Here is a 20,023-nt window from a genome sequence, read left to right as displayed (position 1 = left end):
ATGTTTCGCCATCTTACCACTAGAGGGGAAACTCACCCAATTCTGCTTCCCACATACACAATTTTCACAGAAATCAAAATCCAGAGAGCTATTATTCATACCTTCTACCATACCTTTACCATGAAGTATTCGAAGGGCCTTATATCCACTATGTCCAAGCCTTTGATGCCACAGCATTGTTTTCTCTCCAGAGACCACTAGATTTTCTGTTCCACTTTCAGGAACCACAGAACTGTTGCACCCATAAACAACAGTGCTACCTTGCAGCTTGTACAGAGTTCCAATCCGAACTCCCCACATCAATACCAGTGCTCCTCGAACCATCTTGCAGGTATCCTTCTCGAACACTGTTTTTACACCTGCATCATCTAGCTTGCTTACAGAAATCAGATTTCTGGCCAATTTAGGAATATGTAGAACACCCGGAAGTGTTCTAACCCTTCCACCTTGCAACTTCAACTTTACTTTTCTGCAACCAACGATTCTACCCTTCCTATCATCCCCTAAGAAGACATCACCACCATCGTATTTCTCATACTCGCAGAACCACTCTCTATGGGGAGTAAAGTGAAAGGATGCACCTGAGTCAATCAACCATGCCTCATGATCTACATGTGTACTTGAAGAAGCCAAGTACACATCCCCACCTTCATCTGAGGTGGTTTTCCCCTCTGCAAAAGGAGCATCATCAGATCCCTTTCCTTTGTCAGGGGCTTTAGATTTACAGTGCTTTATGTAGTGCCCTTCCTTTCCGCATTTCCAGCACACCACCTTTACAGGTTTTCCTGGAGATTTAGATCTCCCACTCGATGACTTATTTTTGTTTCTGTTCTGGGATCGTCCTCGTACAGACAAGGCATCGCCATTCTGGCTTCCATATTTTTCCGTATCATCTCCTTCGTCAGCAAGGATGAGACTATTTCATCAAACTGCAAGGCAATAGCATTGCTACCTATTGCAATAACCAAACTATCCCACGAATCTGGTAGAGAACAAAACAAACTAATGCACTTATCTCCATCTGACTTTTTGATATCAACAGACAATAACTGACTTACCACAGTATTAAACGCATTCAGATGCACTGTCACCAAGTCTCCATCTTTCATCCTTAGGTTATACAACTTTTTACGTAGGAACAGTTTATTCACTAGAGATTTAGATTGGTAGAAAGTCCCTAACTTGTCCCACAAAGCCTTCGCCATAGCTTCCCCTGATACATTCAGCAATACTGAATCTGAGACACATAATCGTATTTTTCTCTTTTTCTTCTGATCCAACTTCTTCCATTCTTCATCAGACACTCTCGTTGGTTTAGTACTTGGATCTACCGCGATCCACTGATCTTTATCCACCAATAAATCCTCTATCTTGAGTTCCACAACTCAAAACTCTGACCATTAAATTTCTCGATCTCTATCTTTTCACTGCTCGTCATCTTCTTTCACCACCAAAATAAATCCCACAGATCTCCCACTGAACAGGGTCTACCATAGGCCCAAGCAAAACCCCTCAGCAACAAAGGCGTCCCCTCGAAGCCAAAAAAGCTCTGATACTAAATGTAGGATTTAACCCCATACGGAAATTACCTGCATATGAATTCTAAAACACAAAATAAACAATGCGAGAGAATAACACATAAAACACATACATAGAGATTTTCCCCTGGATCCCAAAACCGAGACTACCAACATGATTTTTCATTACATTCCTTTCAATGTTACAATACATATTTATACATGCCGAAGCATCCAATACCATGGACCGAAAACCATTGTGTCCAAAACCATGGACAGAAAACCATCGCGTCCAAAACCATGTGCGAAAATCATGCACAAAACCATAGGTAGGTCTGCCCAACCTAACATAGGGTCCAAAACCAAAATTTTTAGGGGCGCTACCCCGGACCCCATAGAGTGGAGTTATGTGCACCCCTCAAACCCCCCATGACTACCCACGCTACGCAGTCGGCGCAATGAAGGGGGGGGGGGCTTCACGCCCATTCTAACCCCTCGGTTAACTACGTGGGCTAGTCATGGAAAGAATATAACAAAACCCAACACCGAAGAATCCACTTGATATCCTCCTGCCCTACAAACAATTTATAATTATCTAATGGCATATCTCTAAGGACCATATGAAGTATGCTTTCCATTTGTTGGTGCACTGCAAGTGAATGAAGAAAATGGAGTTTGCACTTTTTGAATCTCCCCAGTTCAGGTATCCATTTGAGGGACCCGCCTCCTACCTTTTGAATCATAAAAATAAAACCAATCACCAAACTCCTTTTAACTCTAGGAGGAGAATTTCCTTCCTAACTTCAAGAGGGACCGAGTCTTAGTAATTCACCACAGACTCCCACTCAAACAAATGATAGCGATGAGAAGATGATGAACCACTCGTGCGCCCTCTATGACTTGGAATTCCGTACCGAGGAGCCATAATAACAGAGGGGAATAAGTAAAACTCACACAACAAATAAACACGGAAACCAAGCTGACAAAAGGGGTTAATTATATATATATATATATATATATATATATATATATATATGAGGATGTCTCATATGACATAAATAATGGTTTTCTAGGCATGTGGTATCTGTTAACTATGATATTGTAACAAAGTGGTTTTCAAGTTAAAAATCTCTATGGTAAAGTGGGGATAAGTTTCTATGGTTAATAATCTTGTTATATATATATGATTTTTAATTATTATTATTATTGGTGATGTGAAATGTATAATAAGGTAAGTGTTTTGATTTATGTGATTGTTTGTGTGTTTAGGGTTTATTTATTTTATTATTATTGTTTTTCTCCTTTATAAATAAATAAATAAACACTCTCCCTAATTTAAAATTGGGTTAAAAGTTTTGTTTTTAATTATTTATTATGATATTTTTTAAGATTATTTGGTTTGGAATAAACGTTTTTTTTTTCAATAATTTTGTGTTTTTTATTAAGAAATTTAAAATTTCTATTATGTCAATATCTTGCTTTTGTCTATAATAATGATGATTTTATAGCCTATAGTCGAAAAAGTATTACAATTTTAGTGCCTTGTTGAAAAGGGGTCCTCTTACACTAATATTTCAAATGAGCTATAATTTGAACCTTCAAAAAATAAATTGCTTTTGGTAAAACCACTCTCTACTTTAAGTATTTCTTTCTAATATTTTTCGCAATCATAATATTGTTTGTAATGCCATGGTTAAAAAATGTTGAAATGTTTAGATTTTTTGTACACTTGATCAGATATTTAATGCCATGGTTGAAAATTATTGGAATTTCAAGGTATTCTGTAATCATGATTTTGATTTATATTTCCATGCCTAAAAAATGTTGAAAATTTCAGCGCTTCCATTGTGGAGTGTTTTCATGTTTTTTGTGTAAAGGTTTTTGTTTTTTTGTTAGAGTTCTCATTTTGAGGTTATAGTTACTATTAAGTTAGTGCCATTGTTTTAACATGAAATTAACCATTGAACAATCCAAAATGATACAAAAAAATATCAAAATTGTCTACTAGGGACTCCAAACTTGACAAGAATATTATGTCTAACAATAGTCCCTAATGTATGTGAAAATATAGAATTATTTTGTAATTAAAATAATAAATTAACTGATAGAATGAATATGAATGATGAATATTACAATGAGGCCCTGTTATAGATACTTAATTGGAGTGCATTTTGACTAATGGACATGTCTTTGTGATAAAACAATTTTTTTCATTAATTATTTAATCTATCATTATTTATTATTATTACATTCATAACATTGCCATCTCCTTAAACATTGTTTTGTCATCAAAGCAAGAGTAACTAAGGATATTGTATGTCAAATTTTTTATTTCCCATGATGAGTCCTTTTCCAAGATGTTACTCTCTTTCCTTGAAAATGAAATTAATTTTAGTAACTTTATAGAATTTTAAGTCACCACTAATTTCAACTTCATTTTACCTTTTCCAAAAGTAATTTCTAACTCCAATGTTAATGCTCCAATTTATTTAATAATATTTCATCTCTTTCAATTATATTAATCTAATTCTCATTAATATAGTCCTTAAACTAATTATACTTTTCTAGAATGTTAAATATAAAACATCACAACTTTTGACGCATAATTACGGACCCCCTCTTTGGATTTATTAATGGTACTGCCAACTTTTGAATTTTAACCTAAAAATAAATTGAAATAACAATCATAATTTTAGTACATGTTATAATCACTAGTGTAGAAAGAAAGAAGAAAGAAATTATTTTAACGTCCACGAGACTAAAGATAGCCTATGGGACAGATTGTTTCTTCATCTGCTTGATGCATTTGACCATTTTTCTGTGAAGCTTCAAAATAAATGCTCCTAGCTTCTCGACAAACCCCTCTTTAAATAGATTATTCCAAGAGCTAGCTACCAGCATATTTGCATAACTTTCCATGTTGTCTTTGAAGGCCTCACATTCTAAAATGAAATGTTTGTCTGTTTCCACTTCTCCGAAAGAACAAAAACTGATACTCTTTCCTCCCACACTTCCTTTGGCCTTTTTCAATACCCTGTTTCACACGGGAGTTGATGAAAATTATCCCTTAACTGAGCAATAAGAATTTTGGCTCTCCAAGAGATATTGGCCTCTATGTATGCTTTTGATTGATGACTATGAGTGTGATTAAAAACTTCAATATATTAACTTTTCTTTCATCCTAACTCCTTATCCCAAGTATGCTTGTGGAATTTTTCTTCGCTGTACTAATCAATGTAGTGATATGTAGTTGTGATATGTAATTGTTGGTACGCTAGGCTGGTAGGAAGAATTAAGTGGTGGCATGACCAATTTTCTTCCTTCTCGTGATGTTGGATCACATAATCTTCCAAAATAATAAATGCCCCCATATAAGCACCTAGATAGAAATCATTAAAAACATATGTATTTGAATTCAAATTAGGGCTACATAGCATAATTCTAGAAGGACATTTTGTGAACAATGAATAGTCCATCATGATGCCTTTTTTATTGATAATGTCTCCATCATTTTCAATTTTCCTTGAATTGCGGTGGGCAAGGATGCGAATGGTACAACCAACAAGGTTATTAGGAAATTCAGTCCTTTCATTAAGTTGAAAGATTTATTGATAAATTGGAAGAGTGACTAAATTTGCAAGGTGGAGATGGTGTTTGGTTGGGGGAGTTTGTGATAAAGCTTCTTTTATATGCTAATGATATTGTATTGATTTCTAAATCGGCCCATGGATTGCAAATGCACTTATATGCTCTTGACCATTTTTGTAGAGTAGTGGAGATGCAAGTCAATACTAGCAAGACCAAAATAATGATTTTTTCTAATAAAAGGAAGCAAAGCCAGCATACTTTATTCTTTGAAGACAACATTCTTGAAGAAATAAAGGAGTACAAGGACCTTGGGATTGATTTCAACAACAAACTCAATTGGGAGGACTGCAGAAAGAAGAGAATTTTAAGAGGGTGGAAAGCATTTTATGCTCTTCAAAACAGATGTAGAGAAGCAGAGTTATGGGATTGGAAAATGATTAAAGTGCTTTTTGGACTCTTAATTTGTCCAATGATGTTAAATGGGTGTGAATTGTGGACTAGCAGCACTCCCGTCTCAATAAAGAAACAAATTGAGAAAATCCAAAAATGCTTGATCATGAACAAGTTCAAAATAAAAAGTTTGGTACCTTATGAGATAATGTTGAGTGAAACATGAACAACTTCCATTGAAGCAATTGCTATGGTGCGGCTCATAAGATATCTAAAAGGAATTGAACAAATGAGAGTAGATAGATGGCCTAATGTTATATTCAATGAAGGCGTCAGTGAAAGAAAGAAAGCATGGATGAAACAAAACTACACATGGATGCAAAAATGGAATATCTACCTCAATGTCTGTCCCACAAATAGCAAGGAGCTAAAGGATTTTGTTATGGAGAAGTTTTGTAAAAAGGTATGGGGAAAAGAGTTGGGTAAAAAGAAAAAATATTACTTTGAGGAATTCAACCTTACGTGTGATTTACAACGAAAAGAGTTCATTGGAGCTAGCATTTCATGGAAGGCAAAGGTTCTTATTGCTCAATTAAGGATCAACTCACATCAACTTCGGTGTGAAACAGGACGGTGAAAAAGGCCTAAAGAAGCTTGGGAAGAAAGGGTGTGTACATTTTGCACGTCTGGGGCTGTAGAATCGGAAAAAAATTTCATTTTGGAATGTGATGCATTCAAAGACATCAGAGAAAGTTATGAGAACATGTTAGCATCAATTTATTGGCATTGTCTTTTTAGCGAGGGGATTGTTGGAAGGTTGGGTCAGCTCATCATCAATTTGAATCGGAAAAGGACTGAATTGCAAAGAGCGAAAAACAGAAAACTAATGGTCTCATAGACTATTTTAGTCTCGCGAACCTCAAAATATCATTTCATTTTATTTCATTAAGCGACAATATGTAATGTGAGCTAATTAATAGGTCGCAATTTGATGATGTAACAATCTTGTGACAATGTCCTTTGCCCTATATACTTGAACATGCAACGACTTAATAATTGGCGTGAGATTAAGAATCAATTCACAGTTGAGAAAAATATTATCAGCAAGAATTATCTAGCCCTGAGCGCGACAATTAATGCACAAGGATTGTATATGCCCAATTTAAGCAAGTAGATTAATCTACAGACTAGATAATCAGATACTTGTATACTTGTTTAATTTCCAATAGGTTTCAAACACGTGTTGATTTTCTGCACCGGTCACCATACAAGTTATTATGAAAAAGTGGCGGGTACACTTCATGCATAACATGCAACAATTTATAAGCATCACGAAGATGAGGACGGACATGCATTGATTTGATATTGCAAGTACAATCATATTTGGATGGGATATTGGATTTGGTGCTAGTATTGACATTGGTGTTGGTGGCTGAAGACGAGAGCTTGTCTTTCAACTTCTTGGCGCAAAAATGGAATATCTACCTCAATGTCTGTCCCACAAATAGCAAGGAGCTAAAGGATTTTGTTATGGAGAAGTTTTGTAAAAAGGTATGGGGAAAAGAGTTGGGTAAAAAGAAGAAATATTACATTGAGGAATTCAACCCTACGTGTGATTTACAACGAAAAGAGTTCATTGGAGCTAGCATTTCATGGAAGGCAAAGGTTCTTATTGCTCAATTAAGGATCAACTCACATCAACTTCGGTGTGAAACAAGACGGTGAAAAAGGCCTAAAGAAGCTTGGGAAGAAAGGGTGTGTACATTTTGCACGTCTGGCGCTGTAGAATCGGAAAAAAATTTCATTTTGGAATGTGATGCATTCAAAGACATCAGAGAAAGTTATGAGAACATGTTAGCATCAATTTATTGACATTGTCTTTTTAGCGAGGGGATTGTTGGAAGGTTGGGTCAGCTCATCATCAATTTGAATCGGAAAAGAACTGAATTGCAAAGAGCGAAAAACAGAAAACTAATGGTCTCATAGACTATTTTAGTCTCGCGAACCTCAAAATATCATTTCATTTTATTTCATTAAGCGACAATATGTAATGTGAGCTAATTAATAGGTCGCAATTTGATGATGTAACAATCTTGTAACAATGTCCTTTGCCCTATATACTTGAACATGCAACGACTTAATAATTGGCGTGAGATTAAGAATCAATTCACAGTTGAGAAAAATCTTATCAGCAAGAATTATCTAGCCCTGAGCGCGACAATTAATGCACAAGGATTGTATATGCCCAATTTAAGCAAGTAGATTAATCTACAGACTAGATAATCAGATACTTGTATACTTGTTTAATTTCCAATAGGTTTCAAACACGTGTTGATTTTCTGCACCGGTCACCATACAAGTTATTATGAAAAAGTGGTGGGTACACTTCATGCATAACATGCAACGATTGATAAGCATCACGGAGATGAGGACGGACAGGCATTGATTTGATATTGCAAGTACAATCATATTTGGATGGGATATTGGATTTGGTGCTAGTATTGACATTGGTGTTGGTGGCCGAAGACGAGAGCTTGTCTTTCAACTTCTTGGCGCAAGAGTTCCAGTTCTTGATGTCATTGTCTATGCATCCAAACAAATTGGTATCAATTTTACACCACTTGATGTCTCTGATGATCACCGACGGTTTTGTATTTGACCCCTATTTGTGCAAGAATGATTTTGATAGCAACGTGCTTATTGTCCAAAGGATTTTCACGGATGATTACGTTGGACAAAAGGTCAACTTAAATGGGTCATAGAAGTCTGCATTCAATGATTTATTGTCTGCCATTTTAATGAAACGAGATATGTCATGGTTAGTGGCATCTTGTGCAGAGCAACCAGCGGGTGTAGAGGCAGAAGACACTACTTTCTCTAATTCTTCTATATTAATTTCCTTCTCATCAAGTTCGGTTGGAATCCCTACCTAGTTAGGACGTTCTCCAACACTAATTTATTTCATGTCAATGTAGATTTGTATTGCAGGTGCTAAATATGATGTCTTAAGATCCTTCAACCATTTTGTAAGTAGTTCTTTGATTTCTTATAGCAATTATTTTTGCGATTCATTGATTTCTCTTAATTCATTGAAAAGTATTTTGGTTTCCCAATTTCAAGATAGGAAAACATAATGATACCCAAAACTTGGCTCTGATATCAAAGTAACAATAACCCTTGTTGTATGTGATAACACAATTATTACCATGAAAATAATATATTGATTGATAGAATGAATATGAATGATGAATATTACCCTGACAGGCCCTGTTATAAATACCATAGACATGTCATTGTGATCAAAATGACGATGTAAAACATAATTTTTTAAAGTTGTATAAAATAAATACCCACTAGTCAAGGTGGGATTGATTACTGATCAAAGTCCACCCAGACAGACTAACTAAACTAATGGAAAGTATAATAAATGTACGATTAAAAAACAATATCACAATTGGTGAACCATTGTTTTCCAACTTTTCCACATATTTCTTAACACTTCCATTTCTATCTTTTTATCTTTTAGCATTTAGGAGCAACTTTAACAATCCATTATCCCATATCCTGATCTTAACGGGTGTTTACTCGTCGCAATAACTTAATCTTTGAAGATTTGTGGGCATTAATAAACTATCTTATGTTATCTTTATCTGATCTCAAGAATTTCTGCATTGGACTAGGAATTTACATTTGTTTGTGAATCTATTCTTACCACAGAGATCGTATGCGCTATCACATATTCAACTTGCTTGAGTTTAACATCATAATACTAGTATATACACCGAAACTGGGTATTTCAGATATAGAAGCCACCAAATAACGAACCCATTGCATACATTCTGTACAAAAGAATGGTTATTGGAAATATCCAAAAACTTCAGATCATGAATCAGATTTCCTCAGAGAGATTATTTAAATAATTTACATGTTTACAGAAATAAAGGTGACCTCTGGAACTGAAAACGACACCATGATCAGATGTATGAAATATATATTTGATACAGTACAGAATAAAGAATGTGGCTGCAAGAACAGCTTACATTTCAACATGCTAAATAGATACATATTGAACATACCATGATACAAGAACAGACCCTACAAACCATGCATTCTCTTCAACTTCAACTGGAAAAGAAAATGCAAAAAATGTGGATCTGATGTACATCACAAGCAAATGTGCTAATCACATTAAGCACATTCACTACTTTACTATCAGGAATACTTATATTTAGTACCATTGTTTAGATCTTCACCTGATTTGCACTGCACAGGATCAATGTGTGGCGGTGTCTCCCCTGGAGTAGTATTTTTATACAACAACTGTCCCTACAAACCATGCATTCTCTTCAACTTCAACTTGAAAAGACAATGCAAGAAATGTGGGTCTGAAGTACATCAAAATCCCATGTGCTAAACATGTTAAACAGACACTACTTTACCATCAGGACTTCTTATATTTAGTCCCACTGTTTATATTTTCACCTGATTTGCACTGTGCAGGATCAATGTGTGGCCGTGTCTCCTCTGGTGTAGTATTTTTATGTGTTTCATGCAAAGGATGAGACATGATTGAGCCAAGCGATGTATGCGGATAATTTTTGCTGAAAGTTGGTTTCTTATCCATAGTATTGTCGCTACTTGAGTCTCCAAAATCATTCATTTTTATAAATTCTTTCGTATCCAACACTGCAAGCTTTGCTGAAATATGTCGTTTTTCTCTTTCCAGTGCTTCACGCAGGACTATCAGATCATGATAATTGTGTTGGCGAATTAACTTCATTGGCACTTTTAGCAGCACCTGCAAGAAAACACAAATATGCTTTATGCTCAGAAAGTGTTTAAAGCAGCTATTGTTTTCAACAATAAAGGTAAGCAAATAACAAGTGCTTGCATTCAATAAATTTTCCCTTTTCTCAAATGTGCTACTTCATCCAAGAATTATTTGTTTCTTGAGAATGATGCTTAAAGCTGTCCTTTGATTAATAAGCTTAAGACATTTTTATGCCATCAAAATCACCTCCGACTTGCCACTGCTCTCATCCGCATCCCACTCAGGAAGTTTTGAGCCTAAATTTCATCATTAAGACAAGCTTGGTTACATCACAACTTAGCAGTAGACCACACTCCCATGGACCATCCAAGAATACTATCCATGCATGTGAAGCAAACAAAGCTCCTTCTATAAATTAATTACTCCAGAAAAATTGGAATATAAAGATATATTTGAGGATACACATATTATATATTAAATATGAATAAGAACGAATGATTTACAAATGAGAACGAGAGGCTTGATTATATACCAAGCAAGTGTCTTTTCATGAAGAGTCATGTCTCAATTAGACATGTCTCTTCAACCTAATTACTACTTGACTAATAATTATTTATGCGTATTATCATTTATATTGTTTTACATTATTTATATATATTTTATTCGTTACATTGCCTCTTTCCTCAAAGAGCTTTGTCCTCAAAGCTTGTCAATGAAAAAAGGCGTGATCTCTTTTTCGGCTTCGAATGTCTTTCTCTCTTGGAATAGTCATCCTCGTTGATACAAGTTGATACGATCTTCTTAGTGACAAACAAAATTGTCGCACTGAGAAGGGATCAAACCATTCGAAATTAATCTTTTGTATAGTATTTTGATCACTGGAATTTTGTAACGACTTGTTAGCATAACACTAGATTGATTTTACATCATTATTCTCTGAAACATCAATTTGTTGTTTCTGGTCTGAATAGTCCCGATACGTAGCATGGTTGATTCATCTGTTCTCATGATTCAGATGCCGATATGGAACTTTTTTGGTTTGATTTCTCCTTACTGGGCATGTGCCAATTTTTATATTTTCTTCTGGCAAAGATGTTGTTGAGATGGTTATGGAACATTCACTTGGGATGTTCATTGTCTGAACTGCAACATCTACGTGTGTTGTTTCTTCAACTGACTTGTCTTCTTGAGTTGTCATATTCACTGGATCGGTATTTGTTGTTTTGTCATCAACTTGAATTCCTACATTTGATACTTTTTTCTTGATAAATTGTTGTACCTTGTTTTCTAATGACTTCTTATCCTTCTTAAGTTTCTTAATTTGCGTCAATAATTTTTCACTATGGTTTTTAAGTCGAGAAACTTCTTCATTTTTGTCAATAGTGATTTTGTCAATTTCATTTTGCATATTTTGTAATACTTTTTTACCTTCTTGAGAAATTACTTTTGAAATATCCAATATATCTTCTGGTGTTACTGAATTAGGTTTCAGTGTAACATCTTGGAGTGTTATTTTCTTCTCCTTGTAAGAAAATGTTAAAAAAATTTTCTTAGTATTTAGAATAAAGGACCCTAGAGTTTTCATCCATGGTGATCCCAAAACAATGTCACTATCGTTAAAAGATAAGGTTTGCACGGTGAATTGTGAGGTAAAAGTATAATCTCCAATATTTAGGTGTAGATTGCTTATATCATATTGTTTGCCAAAAATATTTGTTTCAACTATATTTGATTCAGGAATCACCAATTGATTAGCACATTTAGGACTAACATAATTACTTCTTTCAGTAGGACTGATAGAGATTATGATGTCTCTTCCTGCGAGTGATCCTTTGATTTTAAATAGTGTGTAAACATATGTACTATGGGTTTCAGGAAACCTTTCATTATTAGTCTCCATTTTTGCCTTGATTGTTTTATGTAAACAATATGTCAGTTACAGATATTTTTATTATAAAATATTACTTATTTCTTCTATATGTATTTTTCAAATATTCTCCTTTAATGTAGATTGTTAAAACTTGAATACCCTTAATAAAAAAAATAGTCCTTTATATTGTTGCCCTCTATATATGTATGTATTTCTTTATATTAAGACCCCTTTTCAGAATAACTTTATTATCTTATAATAATAATAGTTTCACTTTTTTCTGTGTTTCATTTTACTGATGATTGTATGAATTTCTATTTAATTTCACTTATGGGTTATTGGTTTGTACGTTGGGATAAAAACACTTTGGGTGAAAATAGATTGGATCTCACCTTTCATTCTTTGTAGCCTATATCTATAACTATCAATCTTCACTAGTGGTTAGTCGTAAAGACACTGACATATGTAAATTGTCAGACAGGTGGTGAGAGCACAACCCACAGATATCTTGTGCATAAGCATGGGGAAGAGACAAAGGTTAACTAATAGCGTGGATGATAATTATTTGATACATTATTTTGCATTCTAATCTAGTCCTTTACTATCTCTGAAGCTTCTGAGCTAACATTACATCGCTTTTCTGCTCAAGGACAATGGCCGTCTGGAGAATGAAAATTAGAATCTATGGCATTCGATCCAAATACTTCAAAAAGGCTTAGGGGGTAGGGTATATGATTGACTTGCAAGTTTATTTGCGCTCCGCCTCAATCTCAATGCCAAAGATATTCTTGAACAGACAAAATCTATGTTTGTGGAGAAATAGGGCCTTGCTGCTTTCCATTCACTAACAAGATGAGAATACTATATTTTTATCTAGACCCTGTCATCTTTTCATGAGGTTTTGCACCTCCAAAGTGGCCACAATGATGCCTAATCGTGTTAAATTTGACAAGTTAATTTATCGAGGTTAACACCCAAAATTCTTATACTTGAAAAATAACAATAACATCAACTCATCACATGTATATCAATTATTAACTTGTTATTTTTCTCCTATCCTCAATCTCAATAGCAAAGATATTCTAAAATAGTCAGAATCTAAGTTTGCAGAGAACTAGAACATTGCTGGTTTCTACCCAGTGACTGAAAAAATGAAATTCATGTGCAGACCCTGTATCATCTTTCCATGATGTTTTGCACCGATTCATGATGTTCCACAGTGCAAAATTTAACAGGCAATTAATTGATCAATTCATTGTTAACCCACCAAATTCCATTACTTCTAACTTGTAAGACAACAATAACATCAATCAAATGGCATGCATCTCAATTATTAACTTTACATGTCAATATACTCTTATTATCCCCTTGCATCCAGAAGTTTTTTTCAATAAATTACGAAGTCAGAAATGTATATCAACATTATCAAAAAGACATTTATGGTGCTCCTCCAAATGAACATACTGTTGAAAATCCAGAATTACATTCTCAATTATGCCAAAAAGTCCAAAAGTTTGTTCCTTTCCTTATTTCATTCCCCTTTCCAAGTTTTAATTCAGCCTCACCATTATGGTCTGAACATACTCCAAATTCTAGCTTGGCAAGATATGGGGATAGATTTTTTTTTTCTACTTCAAGACTGGGAGTTAGCATTATATACCTGAACACCGATGGTCTTTGGTTAAGTGAAATTAGGCTTAATAATCTCTAAATACAATGTTGAACTAAAAAATATCGCTATCTACGAATACTAATATTTAATGAGGGATAATTGGTATTCTATGAATATCAAATTTTATTTATTTTTCCTTTTAGCAACCAAAAAATCTTGTCTATTCAATGGTTATGACGATATGAAGGTGGCATTAGTCTTTTTTAAGGCTATATAAGCCCTTCTTTACTATGGATAAGAACACTTTTAAAAAGAGGGTACAGAGTTTATCTTTTTTGGCAAACAAGGTAGTAGTGCCAATTGGAAATGGCACACAGCATTTGGCATAAGAGCAATATTGATTCCCAGGCTTGTGATCAAAAGTTTGGGAATGATAGGGTTTAGTTCTCAAGGCCTTGGTTCACTTTGTGACATGCTTTCCAATCCCTCAACAAAGGATATGGTTCTCTTGCACAGCTCCAAAGACAATGCTTTTGAAGTGAACCTCACTAGTCCTCTGTAAAGTCATCCATGAAAAAAAAACCCTGAAGATGCACACATCGAAACAAATAAATAAAATATATATATATATATATATATATATTTAACGAGAGCTCTCATGGTGGTATAATTATTCTTTGATTAGTCACGAGGGTGAATGGTTATGACCTAAGTTACACAAAACAACAGTAAGTATATATATATATATATATATATTTTGCAAGAAAAGAGTTATGGGTTAATTTGTAGTTAGATTTAAAAATGATTGAGAAGTTAATTTGTTTTCATTTTGCACAGGCCAGAGGTTTTCAGACTATGGGTCCCACACCTATCATCGCCACTTGGGTGAGCCAAACGAACTTTAAAAATACACCAAAACATGGGGATTTCATGCCAAAATGCCTTGGATACACCGAGGCATATTGTTCTATGTTTCTAAATCACAGAACACCATATGATACGACTCAAGGGATTTTAATATTTACCATTAAACATCCGGTATTGATCTTCTGGATGATGTTCTATGAGTTTAATGTATTTGTATATTAAATTATCATCCTTAGATGTTTAATATCGCCGCTAAATTTCTCACTTCAGAGATGAAATCTTCTTCACGGAAGTATTAGCGCCTTCAGCAGATACAAGAATATAATAAATAAGTATTCTTGCACTACATTTTATTGTCAGAGTATATTCATAGAATCAGCAATGACCTGGACATTTGAATAGGAAAATAGGTACCAAGCCTTCACAGGTTGGAGGTCAGAACAAAATAAGCATGCATATGTTGGTATTTTAAATGAACATGTCATCGGTTGCCACAAATCTAAGTTAGAAAAGCTACGTACTTCAGTGTTTTTAGAGCCGTCATGTGAAAAGGCTTCAGCAGCAGCAATAGCAGCAGCTGCTGTAACACCAACAGGTGAGAAGCCCTCAATGATAAGGGTGGGGAACAACTTCTTTAAGTCAGCATACTCATCAGCTTCAATTCTTTTATTCAAGTGCACTTCACTTCTATTAGTTTTTGCCGTCATCCATTTTGAAACATCATCATTTAAGTTTCTCCAAAGGTCGATTAATAAATCTGCATTTTCGGAATCCTTGGCTGTATTTAACTGCTGCTCCCATTCTTCATCCGGCATGCCACCTGCTGAAGATAAAAGCAATGAGCTACGAAGCTCTTGCAGTCTGATGCTCAGATCCTGGAACAAGAATACATTTAGCTCATAAATCAAAATGTACACAAGAAGATAAACAAAGAAGATACACAAATAAGATACAGAGAAGATGGTTGAAAAATTAGAAGATAAACAAATAAAATATAGAGAAGATGGTTGAAAAATTCCCAGATGTTGGGACAATGTTGGGTACCTATCCTGTCTTCCTAATTTTTTTTATTGAATATTTTTTTTAGATTTTTATTATAATTTATTTATGTAGGTATTTGTATTTTCTTTATATCTTTTGTGTTTACTTGTTATTCAAAGGTTTCTAATAAAAAATTGATTGGTTTTTCATCAAAGTTTTTTATCATCTTGATTATTCTTGGCTCCTTTAAGTATTTCGGGGGCCTTATTTTTTGTTAAACTCTGATTATTTTATTGCTTTTTCTTGGCTCCTTGAATTATTTGTAGGGCTGTGGCCCCTTATTTTATGTTTGACTTTGATTTATTAGTCTTTCTTATTTATTGATTGGTTTTTCATCAAAGTTTTTTATCATCTTGATTATTCTTGGCTCCTTTAAGTATTTCGGGGGCCTTACTTTTTGTTAAACTTTGACTATTTTATTGCTTTTCCTTGGCTCCTTGAATTATTTGTAGGGCTCTGGCCCCTTATTTTATGTTTGACCTTGATTCATTAGTCTTTCTTATTTTCAGTTTGATTTTTATTTATATTATTTTTAGTTTGCTTTTATTTACACTGAATATCTTTTTGGTTGTCATTGTTTTTTTTCAATTATTAATATTTATTAATAGGGTCTTGACTCCATTTATTATTTTTAGGACTTCGCTCCTTGTTTGATGTTTGACTTTGAAATTTTGATTCTATTTATTCAACTATATTTTGAACCATAACCTATTATTAGATTTTATTTAATATAATTTGATCCTAATAATTGATGTTATATTTAAAAAAAATATTATTCCTAAACTAGCCGTTTATTATAGCCGTTAACTTAACTAAGGGTCTCTCTATTTAAGTTGGTGTCATGATCTGCCTCTTCATCTTATCCTGACGACCAACCACACTGGATGGTTCGAATCGTATCGGGAAAAATTCTCCTATATGATTTCTACCGAATTTTTTTTCTTAATTATTCATTATGGATCATAGAACCCTGAATTCAAAAGAAAGATATAATATAGTACACTGATGAGCAATGAAGAATAACAAATAATTGTAACACTGAAAAGCAAGCAAATCGGAAATGGTAAGACAATATAGAATGCAATAATAAATAATAATTATGCATGGTATGTGAATTATGTTGAGAATTATGGCTCGGTTAGTAACTTCTGCACATGTTCAATGTGAACATGTGAGTAATTAAAGAAATTTTGAAATATTATTTTCAAAAACTAACTCTAATTTTGGAAAAGTAATTTATTTTGTAATTCACTTTAGTTAAAAAAAGGAATGAAATTTTTATTTTTAGCAATTGAGTCTAAAAATTGTACTGAAACTGGAGTAATCTTAAAAATAGATTATCTACTAAAACTATAAAGGCAGGGAAAAGTAGAGAGAAACTACACATTGATTCTTCACAAAAACAGTTTTGTCCATCAGTTAAGAAAGAAGCCGAGCAAAAGAAGAAATAAGTGCAGCAGTGAGAAAAGCAACACAGCGGTGGTTGCAGATTGCAGACCTATCCATGCAATGACTTACGTACAATCATATAGACAGACTGTACAGATCCATACAGCCATAGGGACACTCTATAGTCATATATTATAGTAGTCACCTAGTGTTTGGAAGTGTTACGTGGTATCAGAGCTACTCTAATTAAAAGATCATAGTAGTTTTTGAGCAGATCAAAGATGGCATCATGTTATTTTTTGTTAACAATGGTATGTTCTATGTTTGACACAATTACTTCAATGTTCTTTAGCAGCCCAATGACAATTTCCAATTTAGTTTTCCAATAGCAATCACATTGACAATAACTGTAGATAAAACATGAGTAATAAAATGCAGAAGACAAGCCAAGACAAGAGGCACTAGATTTTGCAGATGCCAGGGAAAAACCCTAAGATGGGGAAAACCTAAGTTGTAGTGAAACATATACGGATACGGGGTTTGAAACGGATATAACAAATTTTCAAAAAAACTGGATACGATACAGCCAGAAAACGGCATATATATATATATATATATATATATATATATATATTACCATTCATCTTTTAAAATCTTGAATTTATATGTAAAAATACATAATCAACGTCATGAATTCAACATAGACAAATCATCATCATCAATTCAGCATAAACATTGTCATCATCATTAGTGATTATTATAACATTCAACATATTATCATTATCATTAGTAATGTAATCAGAAACTTTACAGCCTTTGTGCTTTCAGATCCAATTTCTTCAAATAACATGTCATGCATGGCAAATGATATCTATCTTCCTTGCATGGCAATTAAAAGGCCCATGGGATCATTGAGATATTCCGTCAAGACCTATTTGAACATTTCAATCTTCTCAATGTCATATTGGTCTCTTGACTATATGCAGGGAAAAAATTGGCTAGAGAAAATTTGTTATAGTGGAGGGATTTATGAAATCAAGAGAAAACTCAACGACAATTAACAAAACCTTAACCAAACTGAAAATTAATCGCTCAAATAAATATCTTTACGAAGGCATTCATCAAACCCTTTTGTTTGCATTTTTGAACATCTATATTTTTCTTAGTAAGAATCCTTGACAAATATATGGAGTGTCATTGTTTCTAAAGATTTAGAAGAGATGTTATGAGACTGTGTTTATAGTGAGTTTATTTGTAAATTTGATTTCTTCATTTTTATTATTTATTTATGGCTATACAAATTTTCATGCTTTCTAAGATTTTTATTTCGATCACGATTTTAAAACCCTTGGAAATGTATCCAATTCCAAATCTGAAGTTCCTGAATTTTTGAAATGATACAAAAGGCTTTTATTGTGTTTCGGACAAGGATCGTATCCCCGTTTCCGGCAAATTCTTCAGACATTTCTACTAACTTAGGGGAAAACCCTTTGATCAATTCTTCTTATTATTATATCAAATGTTCAACAGAGAGAGAGTACAAAAGTCAAAATTGATTTTCCAAATCAAAATCAAAATAGTCCTGACAAATCTGTAGTCAAATTCAGCCCTAACTAGAAACTCAAAGATGGTCAACACAACAATAAAGCATCCCCTTCAAAGCTCGGTCAAAGGCAGTCAAACTCGGCTTGAAAAGGTGGTCAAAGTTAGCCCAAAATAGTGCCAAAGTCAATGGTCAAACTTGGTCAAATTCTGCCTTGGAAATATGTGGTCAACCTGCAATTTATCTTTGTAGTCAAACTACTTAGATCACCTCGATTTTTGTGCCAAATGGTACGGCTTGCCTAAACAAAACACTGGCCAAAAGATCGAACTCAAATTTTGCCTAAAAAGTCAAAGTTAACGCTGGTCAAACTGCAGGAGAATTCGGAAATTTTCAGCCCTAAAATTCTATCCTAAAATTCATCCTCCTTGCCACACGTGTGAGAGAAAAGATATGCCCAATAGCTATACGAACCAATGAGAGAAGGAGAGAGAAGAATGTGTGAGTGAGTGAGGTGCCAAATGAGGTTGGCGGTCACTTATATTTATACAAGTCATTGAGGGTGAAGTGACATGTCCATTGGGCTTCATGAGCCTACATAATGATGTGAACGACCTTGATAATTTGCACATGTGGCCTTGACCTGGAAACATATTTTCCCTTGTCCAGATTTGATGATCTTTAGGTCAATTTTGGTCTCTCGAATTCAATGCAATCATCATTTCTATCAAATGAGCTGTCCAATAATGGAATTTGGCCCTAGTTGCCAATTTTAACACTTCCTCTCAACTAGGGAGAATTCCACCTGCCAATCCATCGATCATCATTGATCACCATGCCATCCTGTCGTCATGTACCATCTCTATTTCTCATCTCAACTCTGTTGAACACTGATATAGATAATGAAGAAGAATCGATCGAGAGTGAGTCATAAGACCTTACCACTCTCCACTGACAAAAGTCAGTCCAGGGGTAGAACCCCAATCAGAGTTGATCCCAGATCAAATTGTTGAACACCATGCATCCTAGACATAGGAAGTACGGCAATACACGATGCATCCATTTGTAGTGTTATGGCTCCTATCCTCTTTTCCCAACTCATTGGCCAGATGAGAGGTACTTCCCATGAGTCTCGGACTACATGGGTAGGATGTATGCTGGGGCATCCGTAGGAAAAGGTGAATCACTCATCCTACTCATATGCCATAAGAGAAGGTGAAGCACTCATCCTATGCATATATCATCAATTGTAGGGGAAGGTGAACCACTCACCCTACACACATATGTCATCAGTTGTAGGGGAAGGTGAACCACTCACCCTACACACATGTCAACCATCATGGGATATCACAGGGGAAGGTGAACCACTCACCCTGTACACAATACACCTATAGGGGAAGGTGAACCACTCACCCTATGGTCGCTCATAGCTCCA

General features: G+C 34.4%; 1 protein-coding gene across 9 annotated transcripts in view; it reads right to left on the bottom strand.

Annotated features, from left to right (window-relative positions):
• Positions 1-9,347: 9,347 nt before the first annotated feature.
• Positions 9,348-20,023, bottom strand: part of LOC149233906 (uncharacterized) — a 426,611-nt gene continuing 415,935 nt past the window's right edge. For 7 of the 9 annotated variants that reach the window (XM_089371667.1, XM_089371666.1, XM_089371672.1 and 4 more), the window contains 2 exons: positions 15,137-15,490; positions 9,348-10,293 (listed from right to left, as the gene is read on the bottom strand). In XM_089371667.1, coding sequence (XP_089227793.1) covers positions 9,937-10,293; positions 15,137-15,490 — 711 coding nt within the window. In that variant the 3' untranslated portion in view covers positions 9,348-9,936. The remainder of the gene's footprint in view (positions 10,294-15,136; positions 15,491-20,023) is intronic. The other 2 variants (XM_089371669.1, XM_089371670.1) reach the window with 2 other exon arrangements.

The sequence above is a fragment of the Pinus tabuliformis genome, chromosome 8, assembly GCF_031772625.1.
Source record: "Pinus tabuliformis cultivar Carrire ecotype Pingquan chromosome 8, CPIR1, whole genome shotgun sequence".
Taxonomy (NCBI): Eukaryota; Viridiplantae; Streptophyta; class Pinopsida; order Pinales; family Pinaceae; genus Pinus; species Pinus tabuliformis.
Note: the sequence above shows the minus strand (reverse complement) of the source record. Positions and strands in the feature narration are given on the sequence as shown.